General features: G+C 40.9%; 1 protein-coding gene across 3 annotated transcripts in view; it reads left to right on the forward strand.

Moving 5' to 3' along the window:
• Positions 1 to 26,201, forward strand: part of CARS1 (cysteinyl-tRNA synthetase 1) — a 45,681-nt gene that overhangs the window by 1,771 nt on the left and 17,709 nt on the right. The window contains exons 2-18 of one of the 3 annotated variants that reach the window (XM_066551332.1): positions 953 to 1,043; positions 1,785 to 1,916; positions 2,019 to 2,130; positions 2,734 to 2,801; positions 3,426 to 3,527; positions 4,484 to 4,518; positions 8,657 to 8,702; positions 15,451 to 15,696; positions 18,549 to 18,640; positions 19,465 to 19,553; positions 19,837 to 19,933; positions 20,385 to 20,483; positions 21,433 to 21,582; positions 22,790 to 22,930; positions 23,635 to 23,723; positions 24,312 to 24,433; positions 25,581 to 25,693. In XM_066551332.1, the coding sequence (XP_066407429.1) occupies positions 953 to 1,043; positions 1,785 to 1,916; positions 2,019 to 2,130; positions 2,734 to 2,801; positions 3,426 to 3,527; positions 4,484 to 4,518; positions 8,657 to 8,702; positions 15,451 to 15,696; positions 18,549 to 18,640; positions 19,465 to 19,553; positions 19,837 to 19,933; positions 20,385 to 20,483; positions 21,433 to 21,582; positions 22,790 to 22,930; positions 23,635 to 23,723; positions 24,312 to 24,433; positions 25,581 to 25,693 (1,824 nt within the window). Of the gene's footprint in view, positions 1 to 952; positions 1,044 to 1,784; positions 1,917 to 2,018; positions 2,131 to 2,733; positions 2,802 to 3,425; positions 3,528 to 4,483; positions 4,519 to 8,656; positions 8,703 to 10,605; positions 10,700 to 15,450; positions 15,697 to 18,548; positions 18,641 to 19,464; positions 19,554 to 19,836; positions 19,934 to 20,384; positions 20,484 to 21,432; positions 21,583 to 22,789; positions 22,931 to 23,634; positions 23,724 to 24,311; positions 24,434 to 25,580; positions 25,694 to 26,201 lie in introns of those variants that run through there. The other 2 variants (XM_066551333.1, XM_066551334.1) reach the window with 2 other exon arrangements.

Consider the following 26,201-nt stretch of genomic DNA (forward strand, 5'->3'; position numbering starts at 1 on the left):
AGAAAAAAAAAGTTACAAGTCAGGAGTGAGTTCTTTAGTACTCCTGGGGTTATTTAAGTGTGAAACTGGAAGTTTTCTCACCTCCCCACAGTTAGGGGGAAGATTTTCAGTCTACCGAGGAGAGAGTTTAAAGAGCGAGACCCTCTTGGTTTTGGCTTAGACGTTGCCCGCTGATGGCAATGAGTGCTGGGGAGCTCGGAGTGCCGGCCTCCTCTTCTCCTCCTGCTTTTGCTCTAGAGGATTTCTCGCCTTGTGTGAGGCTGCTGAGGATGTGACTCAGCTGCCGCGGGACCGAGCCTGCGCTCGCTTCCCTGGAAGCGCTTGGACACACCGGGACTGAGAGGCTGCGGGGAGCCCTGCCCAGTAGTGCGCGGTCTGCACGCTTCTTTCTCTTAAAAAACAAAAAAAAAAACCCAAAAAAAAAAAAAAACCCAAAAAAAAAACCAAAAAAAAAACAACCCGATGCTCCTGTAGTATTGCTAATGACTCGGCTTGTCTTCTGCCTAAGATTCGAGCCAGTGAGAGGTGTTGCAGGAGTCTGTGGGGCGTTTCCTGAATTTTGCGGGAGCGAGTCTACCACTGATTCTGATGAATTAAAAGGATGAGGCAAGGGAGAAACTAATCCCTTGCACACCGCAAAAACTTTGGCGTCTGCAGCTCAACTGCAGTGAGGTAGTGGAAAGAAAACAAAAGTTTATATGGAGGCAGGAACGTGTGGCAACAGTTGCCTAAAGCCCCATCAGCTGCTGCACGGTGCTGCCTTAACCCCAGCTTTGTGATGGCAATTACTGCTGTGAGCAGCACTTAGCAGAAATTAGTTTGGGTTTCCTCTGTGGCTTCCCATAAATTTCTGAATGTGTTTCCACGTCTTTACAAGTTAATCTCCCCGAGATAGTTATCGTGTCCAGGGAGGATGACTCACTCAGGAGTCTCCTGTTTGCCTCTGCTGTAGGTTGTGCTACTGACGATGCCTAGAGCCCGAGCAAACTGTGGGGAGAGAGAGTACTTCCATCAAGGTCTCTGCTGTGTGTTTTGTGAAGCAGGTAAGACTTTGAGTAGTTACAGCTGATAGCAATTGCTTCCTACATTGCATGCTGGGAAAGTGTAAGCCTGGGTGGAGCCGTGAGGACTTTTTGGTGCTGTAAAGGCTGGGCTCCATTTTGAAGTGAGAGCCCCTTATTGCATCAGGTGGTGACTGGGCGAGGTGCTTTGGCATCAAGCCAGGAAGGCTTTGCTTGTGGTTGAGGAAAAAGTTTTTGAAGTTAAGTGACTTAGTTAACACAAAGGACAGGCCTAGGGGAATTCTGATATTTCTGTGTCTGTGGGCAAAGCTTCAGTATGGTTTTGCTCTCCTCTCCTTGCTCAATGTGTGCAGAGCTAACAAGTTTTGCACCAAGAAGAAATCTCTCATTATTATCAGAAGCTTACTGGTGCGTTTACATGGGATTCACACAAAGGAGAAAAAAATGTTTATTGAAAGCAATTCTCCCTGGGCTTGCCCCTTTCCTTCAGCAATGGTACCATCCACAGGCTCCCTTCCTGCTGCGGTGACTCATCCTTCCAGCAGATGCCTTGCTGGACACCTCGTTTTGCACCTCTCCCTGTCTGAGTGGCAAATTGCAAATGTGCCTCCTGACTCTCCTGTGTCTATTGGTTTGTGTGGCATTTGATTGATTTGCAAGGAAGAGTTGAACTTTTCTCAGAAATTTGTGTTGTAATATCTAGATTTAGCCCTTTGTCTGTCAAAAGATCCCAAGATTGCTGCTGCCTGTTCTCTTCTACAGGTACCTTTGTTGCTGACCACTGCAATGCTTCGCATTTGAAAGGAAAATGTGACCCTTGCAAGCAAGGAAAAGGCTTTACTGCCCATGCCAACGGCTTGGAGGAATGCTTGCCTTGCAGACAGTGCAAAGAGGGTACCAAACCTTATGGAACCTTAGCATATTGAACTTAAAAGTAAATCGCCTTTATGGCCTGAGTATAATCTTTGCACTTGCTAACTTATATTTTATTTTTAGATCAGATAACTCTGAGACCCTGTACTCTGACACAGAATGCTGAATGCCAGTGCAAACAAGGGTATTTCTGTGATGATGAGGACTGTGAAATGTGTCGGAGAATCAGTCGAGAGTAAGTTTGAGAAAAAGTTGCTATTTTCCTTCTAGGGGATGTTAGAGCTGTGGCCCAATCTGTGGCAATAGTTAACATGTGTTATTAGGCTGTAAATAATTGCCCTGAAGCCAAATGACATTATTCATGCATTTAAATTTTAGGTGTCAAAACAAACCTGTGATGTTGAGACCTAGAAAGATGTGGACTTGGGTATATGTGGACTTGCATTTTTCATTTTTCATGTCTTCAGGCTGATATTTCCACAGAAACATACTTGAATGAACTTTCTAGCACCCAGCTTAAAATTTTAGTATGTAGAACTACCTGTTGAAGGAAGCTAACCATAGCTAACCATGCATGAATAATGCCTATACTCTGTGGTTTGTGGTTTTTTTTTTCTTTTCCCCTTCCACTTAGACACTAACATACATGAATTTTATCTGCTTTGCTTTTATTTTATCTTGTAGTCTTGTCTTGGATTGTTTAAAGGTACACCTCTATCAAAGTTTATGCATGTTCCATTCATGGTTCTGAGCTCTGTCTGAAAAAGAATCGGGCCTGGACAGAGCTATGTACTGATCTGGAAATGTTGATACAATGTTCTGTTACCCTCCACTTCAGGTATCCCGACGGGAAAGAAATCCTGCTGAATTCCACTGATACCACAGAACTAGGCTTAACTAATCAAGGTCTGTTACACAAATCCCACTCATCTTGGTTTGTTGGGTCTGTGGCTTCAGGCTAATAACACCAGAGTAGTCTGTAAAACAGTGGTTTCAACTACTGTAATGTACTTAAGAGCAGTTGCATTTTAGTCTGGGAGTTATTTGCTAAAGACAAGTTATCAAAGGGGTTGATGGGACAAACCACCTTGAGTTTCACTTGGTGGAAAGCTGCATGTGTTGCCAGGGTCCTTCAAGTTGTAAGGGTGACCCAGTTGAAAGTTCTGGAGAGTGTGAAGATGTTTACTGTGCCTGGAGTAGCTTCCTCTTCTGCCAGGAGTGCACACTGTCCATGCTACAGCACCCAAAGCTAGCTATCATCTTCTGCATACTTGTTTCCCCTTAAGTGTCTCTCCATAAAACCTTGTGGAAGTTGTATTGCAGCTCTCTGCAGAGTTCCCTGATGCCTTTGGGAGCACGATGTGCAGTGCGAACAAGTGCTCACATGTTCAGGGCAATGTGTCCATGAGAGTCCCAGGACAAACTATCTGGGTTATTGTATTAGCTCTGGGCTTAGGTTTTTCTCTAGGACAGCAAGGAATATCTTTTTGGGGAACAGTTTCAGTGATTTTTTTTTTTTTCTCTTTGCAGGGAAGGAAGCTCGTGTTTGGGTTATTCCAGTGCTGCTGATGGCTGGTTTGGGTTTGCTCATAGTTGCTGTTGTTCTTGTTAGAAAGCTGAAGTGTGATAAAGGTAACTGCTTGATTATTATCCATAAAATTTGCTGTCCAGAGTTAGGCAAAGCATGCACTAGGGCTGTCCCTGGTTCTTGTGTTGCCTTACAGGGGATCTGTTTAAGCTCTAATTCATTTTGCATGTGATTGAAATTAGCAAATGAGTAAAGTGAAGAGTAGTTTTGCTTGGTAGATAAAATGCATAGTCCTTAACTATGGGCTTTCTTATCTTGCTGATAGATGCCTCTGCTTCAAAGCAAGATTATCATAAGGTCCTTAAAAAGGACTTCTCCAATCAACTTGCCTCGCATTGGCAAAGAGGAAAAACCTGTGTGGGGGTTCAGATGCATTGGGCAAAAGTAGCAACTAATTAGATCACTAATTACTTTCACTGTTTGGTTCTGGAGATTTTTTTGGTACAAATTGGTTCCCTTTAGTCATTTGAATCTCTTAATGTGCATGTTAGGTTGATTAAGTCCTCTGTGAGTTTATTTTTTAGTGGAAACTGAGCTGTTTTCCTTGGAAACTTCTATTTCCACTATTGTGTGTTAAAGTATTTTTGCTACTAGTGTGGTTAAAATAATACTGAAAGCTATTATGAATCTTAAGTGCTAAGTTGTTTGAAATCATGTCTTACTGATTGTATTGCAGTAAAGACAATTTCTGCCTTCTGTATTGTGATAGCCTACGAAAATTCTGAGAAACAAAAGCTGGAGTAGAGGAGGTTGCAAGAGTGGCTTAAAAGTCAAACAGCATCTTGTAGTCTGCATTTTGCTAAGCAGGATTAAGGCACAGTGTGCTGTTGCTAAGGGTTGTACTGGGGTGAAATGTATGACAGGTCCAAGGAACTAAATGGCTTTTAAAAGCTTTGGCTGTGTTACAAAAGTTTCTATTGTGTATAAGTCTTGTGTGATTTCAGCCATGTTTAAGTTGCTGCAATTCTTATAAGTTGCTCAGGCACTTTTTTTTTTTCAGCTGCCTCAGCTGTTAAAGATGTAGAGGGACATCTGGTAAGTATGTGATGGACCAAGTGTTTAATCTCTAATTGCTCACAGCCTAATTGTACCTGACACACAGCCCTTAATGTTTGTCTCACTGTAGATCTCTGCTAGGATGTGCTCCTGTGATGCAACAAGTTGTGATTCATGCAAGGTCAGAAATTAATTAGCAAGTGTCTGATGCATTTAATAGCTGCTGGTGTCTCCTTGTCAATACTGGAAAATGCTTCAGAGCCTGTGACCAGGATGCTTTGGAAGTGGGGAAAAAACTTGGACTAGCTGCAAGTTTTCACTTCAGACTGTCTCCAAGTGATACCTTGACCCAATTAATTTATTTTTGCTGCTTCCCATTTATATTTCCCAGCTGATGGCAGCTATTGTTTGGTGTTGCAGCATGGTGATGTTCCAACTCTCATTGCATTGTGACTACAAATTATCAGTTCATAAGACTTAACCCATCCTGATCCAGTAAAGTGATTGAGTCTTCCTGCCTCTGGGCTCATGTCACAAGCTACAGACCAGGACCTGACAGTCTGAATTCTTGGTCCTAAGCAGTCCCAAAAGAGGTGGAGTTTGGGGCTCAGAGCATGCCAGTCTCAAAGTGCATCCCTAAAAAGGGTTTATCCAGCTGAGGCTGGCTGCTGGCATATGTTCCAGCTTGAAGCTGGGTATACCCTGGCATCCTGTAGCCAAATGCCATTTCAGAACCTTACTGTTTGAGTCTAAAAAACTGCAAGACAAATACAAGGCTGGATGAAGTAAATACAAGCTGGCTTTACCTTCTCTAGTTAGAAGCTACATCACTACCAGCACCACAAGGCAAAAATGAGCTCAGTCTTAGTTTTACACAACAAATGTTAGTCTTGATGAGCAACTAGGAAAAATATCCAGACTGTTCTCAGTGTGTGTACAGCACTTTTTTTCTCCCTGGAGCTTCTCTTGTGAGGGCACCAATGCGTTACCCACCCAGTGTATCACTCTTGTCTAATGTTACTAATTAGACATTTTGAGTAATTAAATGCATTTTAATTTTGCCAAAAATATTTGAAGACCGAAGAAACAGAATTGAAAGAGATGTTCAAAGGCTCACCCTAAACTCTGCTCTTTTTCTTTTTTAAGGTCCATAAGTGGCTCAAATATGTGAAACACCCCAGGTTTTTTGTTGGGTTGTATCTCCCCTCACGCCCTGGCCAGATTTGCAACACTTCATCTATTTATAGAAGCTGATGAAGAAACATGACAAAAAACCTGGTCAAAAAATGCTGTAGCATAGGAATAGCAAATATAACATGTCTTTAATTTCAATAAAATAGTTGCAGAATGATGCGGTTACAAATTGGTGCATGGTGCCACTTGTCTCTCATCTAAGAGCTGTCACAGGCAGATGCAAAGTCTGCACTTGGAGTGCTGGTGCTGCTGTAAGAGTTTATTTCCTAAGGAGAGTTCCGCTGATGCAGTCCTGAGACTGAGTATTTTGGCACCTACACACCTTCCCTTCATATTGCTCTAATGCCCCCAACAACTGCTGATACTTGAATAGCTGATGCTGGGTTTTGAAACAAAAGTGTCAGCCATGACAGTGCTCTTTCAGTCATTTTTTTTTCCTGTTTAAGAATCATCCTGTATAAATTAGATCAACTTCTTAATGTGCTTATACCCTTAAACAGAAAGTGTTTCAGTGAGACTGATGCACAGCTACCTGTGGCATATGTAGAGGGGGCTTCCTCCTCACATCCCCACTTATGCATGTTGGTCTTGGGGTGGTGTCACCTGTGGGTCACTGTTGCTGTGCAAACAGAAAGCATGCTGGCTTATGCTTACAAAGGGCTTGTACCTTAATAAACACAAGTCTCAGGGGCAGAATGGTGACTCCTCATCCTCATTTTCCACATATAAATAAATATTCCTAAAGTTTACCAGCTTTAGCACTATGTGTCCTGTGAGACATGCTACTCTGCTTTGTGCTTGTACTGTTCATGCTGACCTGGTGCTATACTCCCTGGCTATGCTTGTCTAATGAATTGATAAGGCCAGAGATGAAGGGAGCCTTTCCTGCTGGCTTCCCTCCTCTCCTCACAAAAACTATGCAATGTACATGGGTGCTCACTGGCTTCTTTCAACTGATTATAGTTTGTGAACCCAGCAGGAAAGCTAATCCAGCCACAGACAGCCCAAGGTAGTGCACTGCCATGGAGCTGACAGGCTACTTGGCAACAATTCTGAGCATCAGCCTTGACACAGCTATGGGGGCACAACTTGGGGTCCCTGGTGCTGTTGAGTCATCTCGGGTGCAGCAAGGCCGTTTAATTCCCTCCTCTCTTAGGTGGGGTATCTACCTACCGTACCTAGAGAGGAGTAAGCAGCAATCTGCATCAGTAAGAACATCAGGAAACGTTTCCTGTGGTTGTTGTGGAGGCAACTTCTGTGCCTTACCCTGCAGTCTGGTGGGTGCAGAACAGCCAGGGAGGTGGAGAGTTAGGCTCTGAAACCATTTTGTCACAATCTGCTAGTACAAGTGGGGGTTGTGATGGTTTGTTTTACTAATCTCAGAGTGCAAAAGACACACAGCAGGGGACTCTCAGTTGTAATCAAAACAAATGCACCTTTTATTGAGTGCCCTCAGCAAATGTGTAGAAGGATTAGAAAGGTTAGATAAAGGATAGAGAGACAGAGGGAAAAAGAAGGGGGGGGGGGGGGGGACTAACTACCAACAGAGACAAAATCCTCATGGTCCAGCCAATAGATCTGTCTTGTCACGTTGGGGAGAATCTCAAAGTCTTTGGTTAACTCAGGGGTCTTTTATAGTCTTATGTCAAGGGAACAGGTACAGGACAGTGGAGAATAAGCCTGTTGAGAACAAGTACAGACAGTCCAGTTCTGAATGGGACAATTCAGTCCCAGCAGTGAGCAGGACCCATTGTTTCAGGACTGGGTCCCATGAGAAACCAGTCTTGGTCCAGCAAGCCCACCTACAGGCAACACTTGGCAGACATCCTGTTTCAGTCAGGCCAGTGCCCTGTGTTAGAATTTTAAGGGTCTCAGTCCTTGGGGGGGGCTTCAATCTCCATCCTTGATGGTGGGCATGTGGCATATGAGGCATCTTCTGTGGGGGATCACTGAAGTTACCCCAGAAAGTCAGTCTTACTGTAAAGTGGGTGCATCTGGCCATGAGGTGGGGAAATCCAGGGGCCATTGTGATGAGTGGGTACAGTGCAGCAGGCATAAGTGTAGAGAGTGAGCTGCTCCTTGTCAGGCCCTGCCCAAAGCAGTGTACCATGGTGACACAGCAAGCAGACTTGCCAACAATCACGTGGCAAGCACCCACCTCAGCCAGACCAGAACTCCAGTCAGGGTCTTCAGCATCTTGGTCCTGTCCTTGTGACGGTTGTGAGGCAAATGAGGGAAACTTCAGACTGTCTCTTACACATTTGAAGTCTAATTGTGTGAAGACTGTTACTTTGTCAAATTATCAGCTCTCCTTTTGTGTCTCTGACATCTGGTGGCTTCAAGTATTTCCTTTTTTTCCCCCAGAAGAAAATAGTGGAAAATAGTGTGGTTTCTGAGCAGGACACTTCTGTGCAGGAGCTGGAAGTGCCATATGACAGCATGGTTGAGGAGGATTGCTATGTCCTCACTGGCAGCAAAACCTGTGCAGAATTCTGCTTTTCAGCAGACTGCCCTATCTAATGTTCCAAGTGGAACTCCAGCAAATTGTAAGATAAGTGCATGTGTGTGAAATGATCACTGTATTTTCTCTAATATAGGTATCCCTTTAGTTGAGCTTGTAACTATTCCCAGAGCTTTCAGCAAAACAGAGGAAACTTTTCCTTAAAGATGTAATAGGAAGTATGGGAAGTGATAGCTTGGGGAAAAAAACCTTCAATCCCTAATTTAATTTACTCTGCCTCTTTCACCTCCCTGACAGAAGCTACTGTTTTCTGATAGCAGCGAATGTTGCCTTGGAGCCAGTCGCATGTTTGTTTCACCATGCAATTTTCTTTACTCCAGTACTTTCAGGTCTGCTCTGAAATCTGCTTCCCTTCCCCTCTTTGCTGTGTGTGATGTAAAAGCAAGCTGTCAAATAGGTAAAAAATAATAGTGAGTGAAGCACCCTGATTTGTTGGAGTAATGATCCAACTTTGTATTACAGGTACGAGAACCAAGTCAGATCATTGTTAAAGATCTCTCTCAACATGGTAAGTATTCCATAAATTGGCTGTACTTGGAATTTGGTATTATTTCCTGTTGACTTTAGTCTATTTACGGAGTAGTATAAAGAGGCTAATAAATATTGCTTAGAGCTATAAAGCTTCCAGTTTATTGTAAAATATGCTGAAACAGGTTTATTGCTGCATTTGTAATCCCTGTGGTGAACTGCTCTACTTTGGAGCATGACTTTTCTGCATGGGAGTATAGCGCAGTCATGATTTTAAGAATGGTACCAACTTTTGAAAAATGTTTTAAAATAAGTCTGCATTGCAGCAGTGTACTCTGCTTTACTGAGTGAGGTGTAGGTCAGAGTGAGAGGTCTCTCAGTCAAATGTCCTGTCACGTGGAAGAGCGCATCAAACCTCCATACACCCTCCTGTAGGCAGAAAATTGTTGTGCTGGATGTCCAAGCGGTGGGTTTTGCTCCTGGTGGTCTTGGTGTGGCAAACCTGTGCCAGCAGCATGGTGGAGTAGTTAAAACTTCCTCTTCAGTAGCCCTGCCAAGGGAACACACCAGCCAATGAAGCCTTCCTCAAAACCAGACAGTGGATGGTGTCCTGCCTTAGGAGACCACTACTGAGAATGCACCAATACCTTTAGCTACTTTCAAGACCACTTAGTAGAAAATTTATTTGTCCTGCTGCTTCTTAGGTGCCAAACTCTGCCTTGCTGCTGCTATTTGGTCTGTGCAGGTATTGGCTGAAAATTAAGGGGAAAGAATGTGTGTGAGCTATGGGAAAAAGCCCTGTGTTTTAAAGTCCAAGTAGATGTGTGTTGTGTGTTTCTTCTTGCAGAACTGAGAGAGACCTTTGATGTCTTTACAAAGGAAGTACCACCACAGCAGTGGAAGCAGCTTATGAGAACTCTTCTACAGGAAAATGATATTGATAAAATTATTTCTAAATTTCCTAATAATAGAGATGAACAATCGTATCAGATGCTTCTCATCTGGAAAAAGACACTGGGAAAGGAACAATGTATTAATAATTTACTGGATGCATTGAAGCACATAGATACCAAGGCTTATTACAGCGTATTAAACACTTTAAAAAGTAATAACATTATAAGTAAAGTAGAAGCTGAAGATGAATGTTTATGAGGAACTGCAAAAATGTTCCTGTGTACATATGTGTGTCTTCAGACTTGCTTAAATGAGGGTGTCAGGAACTGCTGGTAGAAATGGAGTTAGCCTCCTCAGCTCATGGACACAGCCGGAAGGGATGTAATGCCTTTGTTATTTTCATGTTTACATGACCTTCCTACCTCTGAGTCATAAAATATTGAACATAGGTGCTGGATGCCCACTTCGGAGCCAGAAGTTGGGACATCCCTTGGTTTGTGGCAATGCGGTCCCAAGCTGGGGGGCGCAGACCAGGAGTCCGCTGCTGTTTTTGAGTACTGTGATGCTTTAGTTTCCGAAACCATTTTGTGTTGTTTCGGAGTGTTCAGCACCGCTATGTTTGAAGCACATCAATAAAACCCTGGCTCAGACACAAGCTGGCTCTGGGACTTTGTTCTGGCGGCGGCGCCTCCATCCTTGGGGCTATTTAAGGAAAGGCGGGCGGCGGCGCTCGGAGCGGGGGCTCGGTTGGCACGGTGCCCTGGGCGGTCATTTCCCGGCCGGGCCGTGCCGCGCGGGGCAGTGCCATGCCGTGCCGTGTGGGGCCGGGCCGTGCCATGCCGTGCCGTGTGGGTGCGGGCCGTGCAGGGCTATGCCGTGCCGGGCCATGCCGTGCCGTGTGGGTGCGGGCCGTGCAGGGCTATGCCGTGCTGTGTGGGTCCGGGCCGTGCCGTGCCGTGTGGGGCCGTGTGGGGCCGCGCGGCGCTGCCCGTTGCCCGGGTGACGCAGGGCTGCCCGTCGGAAGTAGCGTAGTGCGGGCGGGGCGAGGCTTCCGGACGCGCTGTTGCATCAGCTCGGGAGCGAGGGCAGGCGGAGGCAGCAGCAGCAGCTCCGGGATGGCAGCAGCCGCCAGCGCCGAGCACGGTAGGTTGGCGAGCGGCGCCGCGGGCCCCCGGCGGGGCCGGGCCGAGGGGCGGCCGGCGTTGTCACGGCTCGGCGGGGCCCGGGGTCGTGGCGCCGCTGCTGTCACGGCGGGGTCGCGTCCCCCGGGGGGGCCGCGCTGCCCCGAGCCCCGCGCTGGGGGCGCGTCCCGCGGGATGCGGCTCGCCTGTGCCCGCCGCGGGTGTAGGGTTGGTGCTGGCGTTCGCGATTTGTGGGGACACTTCGGAGCTCCTCGTCACCGCCGTCCGGGAGCAGCTGTGCCCGGCTCGGTGCGCTCGGTCCGTGCGCCCTCAGAGCGCCGTCAGCGCTCTCACCTGTCTCCGTGCCTCCCGCACTGCCTTCCCAAGCCATAGGGGTTCTCCCCTGAACTCACGCCTGAACTTTTGGACTTTTACGGACATTGTTTGTGGTCGTGTTGTAATGATGGGTTGGACTCTTCGCTTCCATATGGAAGGAGGGCTGGGGTAGTACTATAATTTTTGGCACTACTGTAGCAAATGGAAACTTGGCATACCAGTCATGCAAGTATGAAATACCATTATGGTATGTAAAGGGTTGGAAATTTCTGTCATTCCAGTTGAGGATCTATAAATACGGATATTTTTTGCCCCTTTTTCTTTAATAAAGCAACAAAGTAACCGAAAGTTACTTTGATCTTTATTCAACTCATGTAATATTCCCACTAAAGTGCAACATTTCTTGTCATCAAGGGATCAGCTTTTTCAGAAGTCTTTTCAGTGTCTTAGGGGGAAAAACCCAAGAAAGGCTCAGTTCAGGTGTGCTTTGAGAAACTCTTTAGTTACTATTAGGGTGGGGTTTTTTTTAAACTGAATCTGCAATTGTTATATTTAGTTTCAGTTCAGGAAAAGTGGAAGTGAAACTTTCATGGCTCAAAAGACTAGGATTGACAAGCTCTTCCTTGGTGTGGGATACTCCAGTTTTAAAAATCCCTGCTCATCTAAAAGCCTTTTGCTCCTTATGTGTGAGACTTGATAAGTCCTTTGTTTTTCTGTCTCTGTGCATGCTGTGTCTGGCATTAGCTGGAATCACTGCATTGGTTTGGTTCTTGTGAGATGCTAATGGGAAAGGAGAATTCATCTTGTCAGAGCAGATGGTTGGAATTCTTTTCAAAGGTAGCAGAGTGGCCGACAAGGATGACAAATGGCCAGTTTGGAGCTGTGTTAATAATGTTACATTTGTCTTTTGTGGGTTGTCTTAAATTTGTGACAGGCAAGTTGGATGGGAAGTTACATTTCAAAATGTTCAGAAATGGGTAAGATTTCTTTTTGGAGAATGCCTCTGCAGAATTCCCAGAACATTTACATTGTCATCTAATTATGACTGACGAGGTTAGCAGGTTCAGGGAAGCCCAGGAAATGTGAGTTTTCCCTGAAGTAACTCCCTGGTTTTGTGTCAGTTAGCTTACTGCCTTCTTTATGACTTTCCTGTATTTACTTTGCCACCCAACACCTTCAAGGAGCAGACAGAGGTTTTCATTCTCAAGTGAAAATTTTCAATGAAATTTGATATTGTGGGGATTATGTGTCTTGTTTAAACCTCAAAAGTTATTTTATGTGCAGATAAAATGTGGAAACTGTCCTGTGCCTTTGAGTCTGTGTGTTGCTGCAGTCTCTCAGACAAATTCCCAGTGTCCTTTAAAAGTCTCTGAAGCACTCCATGCATGGAAAGAGGAATGTGTGACAATTATATCACCCAAAGGGATTGAACATCAGTGGTTATGGTGTGAGAACTGTATTAATTGATGTCTGCAGTGGAATTTTTTTTGAAAGAACTGTCTACTGGATGACATTAATTCTTCTGATTTTTCAAGGTTATTTTGTTACCTCTCCAATACTCGTGCTCAGTGCTTGTTTCCTCTTGTGTGATACGATATCTATGGATCATTCTGTTCACATGAGTTAAAATTCAGTGTTATGCAACAGCTCTGTAGTACTCTCGTGTTTCTGCTGTCAAGGAGACACTTCCTGGTGCAATTGAGTAGTAACAACTGCATCTGTTCTGTTTTGGGGATGGAAAAAAATTGCAGTTAGAGAGAAGGGCAATTCCTTAGCCTGTTTTCCTAAAGCAGCAAGGAAAACAGGTCAGATGTACATATATCCATTGGGCCTTCTCCCTCAGTACTTTTTGAATCCATTGATTGGTATTAATTAATCAATCAATTTGACAGTGGGCAGCTGCCTCTTGCATAGCATTGGCAGACTTAGCAGTGATGGGCTGGAGTTGTGCAGGAGGATGGGAAAATAGGATACAGCACTTAGGAGGCACCAGGAAATATTTCAGTGGGAGTGTTTAAGGAATTGAAGGAATTGCAAGATAGGGGGGAACTGAGGATGCAGAATGGAAATCACAGAAAATCAGGTTCTGTAGATATACTCTTCTTCTTTTAGCCATGATATCAATTAAACCAGAACAGACTTTTACATAGACAGCTGTCACTGATTCCTTTTGCTTGAAACAAGTGATCCACTGCTACACTGCCTTCCAAGGCACTGTTATCACAGTCATCTGCTCAGCACAGCCTGTGAAACTGATGGGGGACCCTGGGAATGGGACACTGAGCCTGCCAAACATTTTAAGTTGAAGTATTAATGTCTGTGCCAAGATTGATAAAAAAAAAAATTCAGTTGTTAAGCTTATCAGTGCTGAGCTGGTCCTGACATTCACAGGCAGTGTTTGCCACCTCTACTTGCCTTAATTAGCTTGTATGAGTGCTGTCATATTTGTTGTATTTGTGTGTAAGTTTGGGCAAGTTCCCTTTTAGATTGGTTTACAGATGTGGTTGGAAAGCACTTACATTGTTTCAGATACACTGACTTGCTTCCCATTAGCAGCCTGATGTGTGAATAATGGTCATAATAACCATAATAATACTTTGCAAATTGAGTGTTGCTTTTCCTTGCAAAAAGATCTTTTCTTTGAGATATAGTTTCATTTCTACCTAGATCATTCTTGTAATGCCTTCTTTTTGCCTTCTCCCTCATATCTTTCATGTATACAAAATTCATGTTCAAGTCTTAGGTTTCCACTGTTAATGAACAGAACTGTTACAAACTATTTAATGTGTACAAACATGTGAAGTTTTTGTGTTGATAAACATCAGTAAATATTTAGGAGCATAAAAGATTATAGTAAATTAACTGTGTGAGCCAAAGCTGAATCCTATTCAGCTGGGTAAGGCAAGCCTATAAGATGGAGTTATGAGCCATTATTTCCTTAGTATTCCTTATTTGTACTGAGCAATTACATGGCTAGGCCTTGAGAAGGATTTATACTTTACATGGATCTGTCTTCTTTTGTTCATAGATATTTAATATATTTTGTGAATTTTTATTATTTTAAATTTTTTAAAAGTCATTGGCCTTTTTTATTAGTTCTCTCAAGGTGTCCCTATGTCTCATTTATACCCCAAAGAGTTGAATAAAAACATGCTTGATATCTAGCTGCCACTTCCCTGTCATCCTGAGTTGCTGTTGGATATTTTAATAATTGATTTCTGTAGAGAAAATGGTTCATAAAGTTTTAACTGATGAAAAACTTTGTGCCATCCCTCCCATCCTCTCCTAGCCATCACTTTCCCATCTCCTTTCATTCCTGCCTTTCCAGGAGCTGTGTTCTGTGAGCACCTCCATGCTTTGGGAACTCCTTGTGCAGGAGATATTCCTGCCAGTGTGAGAGGTGACACTTGTGGCTGTGGTCTGTGTTGGGCTTTGGGAGCAGGGACAGGTGCTCTCCTGCTGCCTCTCTCGCTTTCCTGCACGTGACCTTGGCTTGAATTACCTTGCTGGCTGACTACCTAGGCAGGATATTGCCTTCATGTTTGTACAGTGCTTTGAACACAAACAGAGCTGCAAACATTGAATCACTGTTGGAAAATGTGAATGCTGGGTTTGCCTAATGGCAGTGCTAGCATAACCTCAGAGTGCTTTGTGCCCCCTGGCTTGCACAGGGCTTGCTTTTCCAGTGAGCATCCCCACCAGCACACAGAGCTTTCCTCTGTGTCCCTGCATTTGTCCAAATGAGACATAACTGAACCTGCTTTGCCTATATACCAAAGAAATCACAGAATTAAAAAATTGTGAGAGAGAGAGCCATGATCTGGTATCCTTTCTGCTCGTTTGTGTAGGTTTTACTCATTTTAAATATTATTCATGTACCGGAGGAGAGAAGGGGTCATGGGAGAAGTATGGGAATATACATCAGCAGCTGAAGTTCTGAGTTTCTAGAGCAAGTAGGAGGAACTGAGCATTGTGCTGGGAGCCTGTGTGCAGGCAACACCCCTGCAAAGATGTAACTGCATGCTCAAGTTCAGTGGACATATTCACAGCCTTTCCACAGTGCATAAAATGAATCATATTTAAATATTGACAGGATGAGTGTTTTAGCAGCATGGAAAAGAGTGACTGATTAGGTTTGCTCACTGTGAAGGATTTTCTCCAATTATGGTAGATTATATTCTTTATGAAAAAGACCTGTGTTCTTGTCCTTATCACTCTTTGAAAGATGTCCTCACAAACTTATGGCAGCATGAACATAATCCTGTTAACAGGAAATACATAGATATTTGGTAGCTTGTATTAAATCTAATTTTCTCAAATTTCTTACCAGTTGCCAGAGCTAATTTACAGGGGGAGATATGTGTTATAAGGATATATTTTGGTCATGGGATCTCCTTCTTTTAATGCTGACCAAATGTCCTGTGCCTCTCTTTACAGCTTCCAGCTACAGTTTTATTCTGAGCATTAGTGAAGAGGAAGCCAGGGTGAAGGCTCTGAACGAGTACCTGAGCACTCGTAGTTATATCCAGGGGTTCACATTTTCACATGCAGATGTGGAGGTGTTCAGAAAGTTTTCGGGGCCACCTGTGGACCAGTATATCCATGTTGTCCGGTGGTACAGACACATAGAAGCAATCTATGATGGCAGCAGTGACAAAAATGAGCCTTGTAAACTTCAAACAAGTGAGTAATATGGAACTGGCGGGCAGGTTGTAGACTAGCTGACATTGTATTGGTTGCTATTGTGAGAAGTTCCCTTTCATACTCTCTTGCACGTCTTAAGAGTTACAGTTTCAATTTGTATTCAAAGTCATAACATTGTTCTTGAATACAGTTACTGTGCAATTGATAGAGCCTGACCTATTTGAATGTAAAAGCTGTTACCTTTTTTTTTTAAAGTTCCTCAGTGTACAGAATTTGATTATGTGTATTTTCTTTAAAAAGCTGGCTATCTTCTGGTTTGTAAAAGAATGTGTGGGTTTGGGCTTTTTCCTGGAAATACCAAGATTTGCCCAGTCTACTTTTTTCCTTGCAAGATTAACCAAATAGTTGTTGTATAATATACAAATCCACAATAAAATAAACTGAATGCTTCCTCTTCTAATTGCTATTAACACAGAGCTTCACAAAGAATGTCTGGGGTTCTTTTTTAACCTTGGTAATTTAGACATGCTGATGATTTGAGGAAGTATTAACTGGTTAATCTAGGTCATTGTGTAAGCATGGGCAGGCATTTTTGGGAGCTGCATCACTCTCCTGAGTTGTTTCCCAATGAGCTAGTCTAATTTAATTGCCTTATAGTGAGATCCTTGCTCAGGGAGTCATGAAATAATGAAAAATAACAATGCAGAGCTGTTGTATAGTTCTTGCAATACCTACAAATGAATGCATGTCTGTCATTCTTGCTGATGGTTGTTAACTAGTATTGCTCCAATGCCATCTTCTCACAACGTCTCCCCATTTGTATTCTCAATTCCTAAAAGACCAGCAGTTAAAATCAGACTGCTGTGAGTAAATTCAGTGTGTTGTGTGTGCCTGCAAGTGTTTGTGCTGGTTATTATTTCCTTGCAGCAGAGAAGGGATCTCAGCTGCACCCCTGGCTCTGATAGCAGATTTGTCCACTAACTGCAGATTGTCTGTAGACTTCCATGGATCAGGGTGGAGCAGAAACAGAAAAGGTTTCCATTTTCCTGACCATGAAATCTTTACTGTTTAATCTCTCTTGCTGAAGGGTTATATCTTCATTATGTGTTTCAGGAATCCTAGAATGGTGTTCTGCAGTGTTCACCATGAAAATAACACACAAATCTGCCATGCTTCTTAGACCATGAATACTTCATTGTTGTTTTTTTGGTGTGGCTGAAAACTCCATGGTGGATTAGAGCAAATGAACTTTAGTTCCACCAGAGGAAAGGCTTTAGGCTGGCAGAGGTGCATTTGACCAAACTAACCAATATTTTACCAACCTTTTACTTTGCCCTTGGCATCTGTATAGTGAGTAAAATGTGACACCTAACTCACAAGCTGAGAAATATGGGGTGCAGTATCTGGGTTTTTCCTTATGTTCATGTGGCTGTAACTGAAGAAAGCTTTACAGATTTATCTTTTATTAGGCTTACCCACACAGGCTTCTTTCCCTGAGGGAAGCGTTGGCCACAATTAAGCATGCCAGAGTAATCTTTGTAAATCAAAGAGTAAACAAATCCATACCTTGGTGTATGACCTGTGTTATGGAGAGACTGCTCTTGAACTCGGGGTGTTCTCTTCAGGAGTACCTCCTGCAATGAAATGTTTAGAATGGACACATAATTCCATGGATTCATAGCATGGAAGTTAAATGAAGTCCCATGAAGTGAGACAGGGTACTACACTTAACATATTTTTTTCTTATTTGGGCAGTTACTCGAAAAAGCAAGATGAAGAGATTAAATTTTTTATACCATGAATGTTTCCATTACTTGAAGGTTTTCAGCCAAAATATGCATATGAAGCTTTGAGAGAAACAGAGTTAATGAAGAGCACCCTGAGACACAGGATAAGAAAGGCAATTTTGTTATCAAAACAAATAGTTTGTATAATATTTTACTTGCAGCTAAAATGCATACCATAAGAATTCCTAAACATAGTGCTGTGTGTATTAAGCTGGCAAACTTGCTGTATTTTTGAATTTCTTGGTTTGCTTTCATGCCTAGTTAATATGATAATTGGTTTAACATCATTACAGCTGTAAGCACCCAGTACACAGCAAACTGCAACTCTGACAAATCACATGCCCATACTTCTCTTTGAAAAAACCCCATGAGTTTAACAGCTATGTTGCTTCTTACAAATTTAGGAGAAAACAAATTCAAGAATATTGTCACTAATATTACCCTGGGTTTTATCTACTATCTTTAATGGCAAAGTGTAGCCTCTTGCTGAACTGGAGCATATTTTGTGGTAAATGAGTGTGTTCAGAAATGCCTTGTGTACTTAGCAACAATGCATGATAAAAGGCTGGGGTTCTTTCTAAGCCTTTCTGTCGGCTCTCCCTCTCACCCTGAGTGCACATACTCTGTCAATATTGGCTCTAGAGACCACCTCTGGACTCTGGAGATATTTTGAAAATTCTGCGTGAGATCTGTGATGTGCCATCACAGTAAAATCAGTGGTGTTGCAGATAGCCCAGGACTGCCATAACACTTCATTAATGATTCATTAAATTTCAAAACTCATAGTAATACTTTACCTGAATTGCATGCTCTTGCTTTTGTACCCTCTTCCTCACTGCTACTTGGATCAAAAACTAATAGGAATGGCAATTTTTTTAGAGAGTAGAAAATAAACTAGATTCCAATAATTGTCTTTGGTTTTGGTGGCTTTGTAGGAGGCTCTTATAGAAGTAGCTGCATTACTAGGATTGAAGCTCTTTTCTCCATTTAGATGTGGGGTTTTTTCCTTCTGAAATAATGATGTGATAAGGAGAAAATTTTATATTGCAACCCTGTTTGTGGAAAGTGTCTTTTAAACTTTCTTTAAACTACCTTTTCTCCTAGGTAAAGGCAAACGTGTGCAGCCTCCCTGGTCTCCCCCTGAAGGGACAAAACAATCCAGGCTCTGCCTCTACAACAGCCTGACTCGAAGTAAGGTGAGTAAATGAAAGGGAAGTGGGGATTTCCCTAGAAACACAAACAGAGCAGTCATCAAATCCTGTTTCTGAAGTGTTTGCCCGGTCAATAGCCAGTCTCTGGGTTGTATTTTGTAGAATGTTAACAAGCACAGGGCAGGAACTCTGTGCCAATCAATTGCATTAGCTGGGCAAGTGTAATGCTATTTACATTAATATATATACACTACAAGTGTCTGTCTCTTTGTGCATATTGCATAATATTCAGCTCCCAGTTTCAAGTTGTCATACAAAGTAGCCAGGCATTCAGCTGTAATAAACATAAGTGTGGGCAGTGTGAGCAGAATAAAATCACAGTTTCTTTATTCAGGTGTTGTCTGTCTAAGAAAAGTCTCACCAATTATATAGTTGCAATATAAAAAGTGTAAAACTTCTTGTGGTCTTGTTTGAAAGTCCTTGGGAAAGAGGAAATATTAAGAATATTAATTTTACATGGGATGTAGTATTCAAGTATCTGTGAACTGATTATAGGGTATAACCTTTTTCACTGCAAAAGAAAACTTTTACAAACAGTTTGAATAGTGCTCTGCTCAGTCCAAATTGTTGTAACCTGATATCTTGATTGATTAGAATGCATAGAACATAAGCAGCCACACCCCATTATCTCTCTCACAGGATTAAGCTAGTGCTGATCTTTAGTTATGGTAAAGTTGGGAATGGAATAACTATTTGATTTTTGTAATTATAATCCATATTTTCATGTTCTCATCTCCAAATGGGGTGTTACTGGCCTGAGGTCATGTCTTCAATTTCTTCTGACCATTGTACCTTCCCTTTCAATTAAGGAAGTATTTCAGCCTCAGAATGGAAAAAAGGTCTTGTGGTATTGCTGTGGTCCAACAGTTTATGATGCTTCTCACATGGGACATGCCAGGTACTGCATTCCTTACTTTGATATAGGTGGTAACCTATAGTGCCTAGTGGAAGCAAAAGATTATTAGAAGAAGGTATTATTCAGATGAGTGTATTACTATCAATGCTTCCAATTTAAGATTAAAAGCACCTTATAATATTTTATCATTGTGGGATTAAAAACTTTCTAATAGATGGGGGTAAAGTAAAACTGCTGTACAGCTATTGATTGAGGTTAGAATGGTTTGTGCACAGAATAGATACAGGTGTTTACTGAAAACACCCCTGTATTTTTTTGGTTTTAGGTCCTACATCTCATTTGATATCCTGAGAAGAATCTTGAGGGATTATTTTAAATATGATGTTTTCTATTGTATGAATATTACAGATATTGATGACAAGGTAAGGTTTTTTTTTTAATTGCAATCTAAAATGCTCAACTTTTAGAATGGAAGCCAGTCACATGTAACTGCCACTTGATAAGCCAAGATAAATCTTACAGTCATTAACTGAGACATACATTTTGTGCACAAAAGCATTGATTTTCTCAGTTTTGTAGCACTCCTGTGGTAGCAAACTCTTGAGTGTTGTGTAATAATGAATGCTGTCACAAATAATGAAAACTCAGTATTTTAAAGAGATAATTTATTTTCTTTGCCTGATGAGGTAATTAATTGACTCTCTTGGGTAGTCCATTAAGTGTGTATGGTGTGTTTGATTTGTATTACTGCACATTATTCTTGTAGATTGTTAAATTTATAGGGAAATGCCTTTTGTACATAATAGATTTTATCTGCACTTTGTATAACTATGTGTCACTTCACAGAAATATTTTCATGTTTCTGATTTGTAGATCATCAAGAGAGCAAGACAAAATCACCTTTTTGAACGATATAGAGAGAGCAAATCAACACCAGATCAGCTGCTTGAAGATGTTAGGACTGCCTCAGAGGTGGGTGTGGTAATCTCTGCTTGTGTTTTAGATAATCACTCAATAATGTAGGAAAGCATCTAGAGAATGCTTCAGACTTTGCTGCCTCCTTAAACTTTCTGCTTCTTTTAGTTCTGGTACTGCACATGTTAGAATTGTTACTTGAACCGCACATCACTTTGCTTTTTACATTGTTTTAGAATTGACAAATTCTTTAAAAGGCATTCTTGATTTCTGTGATCTTAGCACTTATTTGTGAGTGCATGTATTGCTCAAACAGCATTTGGATGTTTGCGTGTTCGCATTCAAACTTTTAAAATAATCCTTTAAAAGAGCTTTTGAACAGTGGTCTGTCCATAATCTTTTAAAGCTTGGGAGGTTTCTCCTTTGTACCATTGATGACCTTGGAAGGAAAAGGCTGGGAAGATTTAAGGATTTAATAAATTGTGTATTCAGGACTGAAGGTGAGGGAAGGTGATTCTCTGGTAATTTTTAGAACTACAGATCAGAAAGAGATTATCATTCTAATGAATTGAATACAGGGCTGGGAATAGGAAGCTTGGAAATTTTGCCCAACTATCTTTGCCTGACATACTGCCTAAACACTGCATTTAATCTCTCCCTGTTCCACATTAAAGCTTGTCCTTTTCAAATTCGTGGTAATCAGCTGTGCAATTAAGGTGATCAGCTGCATAGAAAATGAAAACAGCAGTAATTATGATGATGTAGTGATTTATGAAGTCTTTCTGAAAAAATGAACTTGGATGCAAACTAAAGTCTTGTGATTGCACCATTATTTCTGATGAGGAGCGTATTTCATATTTCAGTAGTTGATGTCAAAGCTTTTTCTATGGCATAATGTCTTATTCATCACTAGCAAGGTACAATGTGGCTAAGATAATATTCTGTGTATGGAACATGGTGCTGCTGTACTGCAGCTGGCTTTCTAATTTATTTTTTTTAATTGTAGCTCTTTTCAGTTAAACTAAATGAAACAACAGACCCAGATAAGAAGCAAATGTTGGAAAGAATTCAAAATGCAGTGAAGTCTGCTTTTGACCCTCTACAAGAAGCTCTCCAAGCAAAGCTCCCTGCTGAAGAGATCAACAGATGTCATGAGGTAAGTTTGAGCTCCTTTTTATATTTTATATTTGGTTTATAATTGTTAAGAGGTTTAAAAATAATATGTAGCTTGTAGTAATTCCCTGAGACAGTATGGAACCTTTAATTCATAAAAAGAGAAATTTTGGGTCTGAGAACTTTTTAGTACTCTGCATTCAATAAGGAAATTTGGTTCTTCAGTTCAACTACAGAGTTTTTGGATGTTGTTTTTATCAATAACTTTCTTTTTAATCTTTGCTCTTGTATGTACTTAGACTTTCTCTTTGACTTTTTTTCTTGATTAATTAATTTCCTTATAGGTTACTGAGCACACATTTCTGATGTTCCAATAGTGGTGGCAGTTTTCCACACAAGTGTTTCTGTCTCTGATCAGAGAGGAAAATACCTCCCCCAAAGTTGTGCTCAGGATTATTTTTATTAAAAACAATTACATTTAATGACAAATATTCATGTTGACTTTATTGGTTATGTCCAGTAATCAAGTCAGTCAGTACAACTATTTTTAGTAGTTGTTGTCTTTTTGTAAATTATTTCCATTTTCATCTTCTCTTGCTTTCAGATTATTTGTGATAAATACTGTGGGGTACCCATGGTTAAGTGCTCCCTTCTTAAGAAGACCCTGTCTCTAAATTATGGGGTTTTTTTTAAAAAGCCCAGCTATTCTAATATCAAGTGCTTTTATAAAAGTCTATACTGATCTAATGGAATTTTTAAAAACCCTAAAATCTAAGCAATCATACCTTCTATGTTATATCCTAGTGTCAGAAATAGAAATCCTTTAATGTAACACTAAAATATATCCTTGCTGATGTCCAAATTAGTCTTTCAGGCACTTTTTAGCAGTCTGCACAGTAAGGCTTCTGTTAGATTTTCCAGTAGCAGTGGAGGAACAGAAAATGTAATACAACTGCAGGTCCCATCTGCTGTTTACAGCATAAGTTCCAGATACCTATTCAAGTGATCAGTAGCAAAACAGATACCACTTAACAGTTTATCTCCTTGCTCTGGTTGTTTCATCTATATCTATGAAGAGCAATATGATAAAAATAGGGTAGAAACCTGGATTACTCTGTATTCACAACTAAGTGTCTCATTGCAAATGTCTTATTCCTTATTTCTCTGTCTCGGTTCAGAATGAGATCTTTCTGCACAATTTAAGCAGGGCAAGTCTTGGATCAGTTGCTCTTATGATTATTGTTTTCTAGACACTGTTGGAAGAAGCCAAAGATTTGCTGTCTGACTGGTTGGACTCAAAATTTGGCAGTCAGGTGACTGACAATTCCATATTCTCAAAGCTCCCCAAATTCTGGGAAGGGGAATTTCATAAAGATATGGAAGCACTCAACGTAAGTAAATGAACTGTTTTCTCTTCTAAAGATTTATGTGCCATGCCTTAGAGTACCCAGAAGAAAATTTAGCTCCTTATTAGCTTTCAAGAATCTCATATTTCAACCTTATTGATAAATTCCTTTAATATTAATAGATAGGTGTTAAATTAGCACTTGCTCTATTTCCATCCCAACAATCTTAAATCTGTTGTAGTTGTTGCCCATCACTTAATTGGTGACCAGCTTTGATGTGTGCTCTCCTTGACATTTTCCTGCCGTAACACGGGGAAATAAGCATAAACTGGTCCAAAAAAGTTTGAGCTGGAATCTGTTGGCTGCACAAGAGATCCCTGCCAACCTCAGCATTTAGACTGTCTACTTAAGAGTCTTCAGCCATTAAGAAATTGTGATGGCAACCATCAAGCAGAGATTTGTCTGTTACAGATGAAATGCTGTGTCACAGGCAGTAGTTCAATGAAGGTTGATTTATTTACCTGCAAATCAGAGGGACTTGCTGCCTCTTCTGTCAGAAGAGCTGGAATCCCCTTAAAGGATGAGGAAAAAGTGGCCACAGCACATTGGTTCAGAGCATAAAGCTTGAAATACGAGTGTTAGATTTTATCATCACTTGCTTTTGAGCAAAATTGTAACCAATACATAACATATATGTTTAGTACATATTTCCATATATATATATATATAATTCTACTTTTTATCTGTAGGTTTTACCTCCAGATGTTTTAACACGGGTTAGTGAATATGTGCCAGAAATTGTGGATTTTGTGAAGAAGATTGTGGATAATGGTTATGGGTAAGTTTGCTACTGGATGCCCAAATGATTGCTTTCAGCTGTGAGCTGTTTTCTCTGTTTTCATTTGCAATGGTAGTCTTTGCCAGAAGCAGTTCTTCATCAAATAAAGAAATTTCAGGTTTCTTTGCAAAGAGCTATTATTTTTACCTGATGTGCTTCTTATGATGTACTATAGGGTGAAATCCTTGTTCATTAAAATAAAGTCAAAGTCCCATTCACTTGAACTGTGTTTGATTGCTGGTCTTCATTAAAAATTGTCAAAAATTGACTTGTGACAGTTAGAAATCAGTTGCAAATAACATAAATTTTAAAAAGTTGTAGTTCTTGTGACTGTTTCTTTATACTCTCAAAAGCTTAACAATAGCTGCTGTTTTCTCTTCAATTAATTTTATTAAAACTTCCAAAAATTTGTCCAAAGCCTTCATATGGTAAGGCCTTAAAACATTGGCTCACCTAAGTCATATTTACAATACTGAGCAGTACCATAATGTGAGTGGGGTTACTAGAAAACTCATGAGTGGTTTTAGGGATAAAATTCAGTTAAGTTGTGATAGAAAGTTCACTAAATAATGATCTTTAACTTTTCAGGTATGTGTCTAATGGATCTGTATACTTTGATACTATGAAGTTTGATGCCAGTGAAAAACACTCCTATGCTAAGTTGGTGCCTGAAGCCGTAGGTGATCAGAAAGCTCTTCAAGAGGGTGAAGGTAAAGATTTGCTCAGTTGCTGAAGAAACTGATGATGTGTTGGTTTCTTCAATTGGTTTCACTGACATTTGGATCAGTCACAGTCAGAGCTTAATGATTTACCTGCTGCACTCCCTTTAAAAATTTCTTTGCTAAAGTTTTGTAGCTTCAGCCAGTACTTTCTTGAAAGTTTTTAATTGGAAAATACCAAGAAATGTTATTAATCCTAGGATGGTTTGGGGTTGCTTTTTATTTGTTTGTGAGGGGTTTTTTGGTCAGAATTGGGAATAACTCAGTCATTGGCCATAGCCCAGTTATTTGCCCATTCGTCTGGCTCAGAGTAGGAGCAAAGACTGGAACCTGGATCTTCCACATGCCAGGCACAAGTTTTCCATATCAGGCTGGGGTCATTTCATGACAAATATTTGGGTTCCTCTTTCCTACTGAGAGCTTACTTTAACTTTGTTGTGTTGAACCAAATCCAAATATAGATTTTTTGAATAGAGCTATAGCAGAGGATTAACTTAAAATGCTCAGTAAATGGGACTCATTAGTTATCTGATCCTAGAGTTGTATAGTTTTAGCAAATCATGCAGAAAGTCTATAAAAAGAATATCAAAAGGTTTTAATACAACACTCTTATCAGGTGAAATTAGTACACTCATAGAGCAGTAGGTAACAGAGGAGTAAATGTAGCTATTGAACAAATACCAACAATTCTGTGCAGCAGCTGAGATTAGGGAAGAAATATTCTATGATCGCATTGTATGTGCAGATTAAGACAATCATAGTCTCAATTTAGATCTATCTAACTTTGGAATGAATTGAATCTGCAGTCTTACTTGTCTCTGGGTTTTTTTCTTCTGTATTTCTTTTTCTATAACTGCAATATTGGAGTTGTGCCTGGTAAGAGAATGTAGATGAATCTCACATCAAAACTTAGAAACCAGTGCAGCTGATTGACCAAACATTGACCAAAACCCCAAAGGATTATCAAGGTTGATAATGAGGATTTGTGAGGGTTCAGTGATTTGAGGGTTTATGTTTTGGGGTTTTGTTGTTTTGTTTGTTTTTTTTTTTTTAAGGTTATCTTTATATGAGATACAGCGATGCCAAAAATCAGTAATGCTGGTGTAAAATGTATACATTTACATTTTCTCTTTGAAAGGTGACCTGAGCATCTCAGCTGATCGCTTAAGCGAGAAGCGTTCTCCAAATGATTTTGCTTTATGGAAGTCCTCCAAGCCAGGAGAGCCCTCATGGGACTCTCCATGGGGAAAGGTAAGGAAGGACATTATAATCAGGGTTTGGATTTTCTTCACTTATTTAAGTAGCACAGTTACACAAGTTTTTTTGCCTCACCTCATTATTAACACTGTATAAATTGTGGAGATTATGTATTCAGTCCTAAGATTCTGTGGTTAATGTTCATTTAATAAATCTAAAATATATCAAGTCTGATGACATTTTAAGCAGAAGTTTGCATGCAGGCTCAGCATGGCTCTTACTTGATGTTTGTCCTCTGTTAATGGACAAGGTTTATCTGCAGTAAATTCTGTTTCCTTTTTTTCCTTGTGATCAAAGATATTAGTGTAGCTTTTAAAAGAACAGTAAGCAAGGTAATCAGAACATTACAGGCTGGATTGCCAGGCTGGATCTTTAAATCAGTTTCCTTTTGTGAAGCTAAGATTGAGAATCTTTTTTACTCTTAGTAACAGCATGAGGAAATGAGACAGGGCAGGAGAGGAAGACAGTCACTAGTAACCAAGTAATGCCATTTTGTTAACAG

The sequence above is a fragment of the Molothrus aeneus genome, chromosome 6 (genome assembly GCF_037042795.1).
Source record: "Molothrus aeneus isolate 106 chromosome 6, BPBGC_Maene_1.0, whole genome shotgun sequence".
NCBI classification, from domain to species: Eukaryota; Metazoa; Chordata; class Aves; order Passeriformes; family Icteridae; genus Molothrus; species Molothrus aeneus.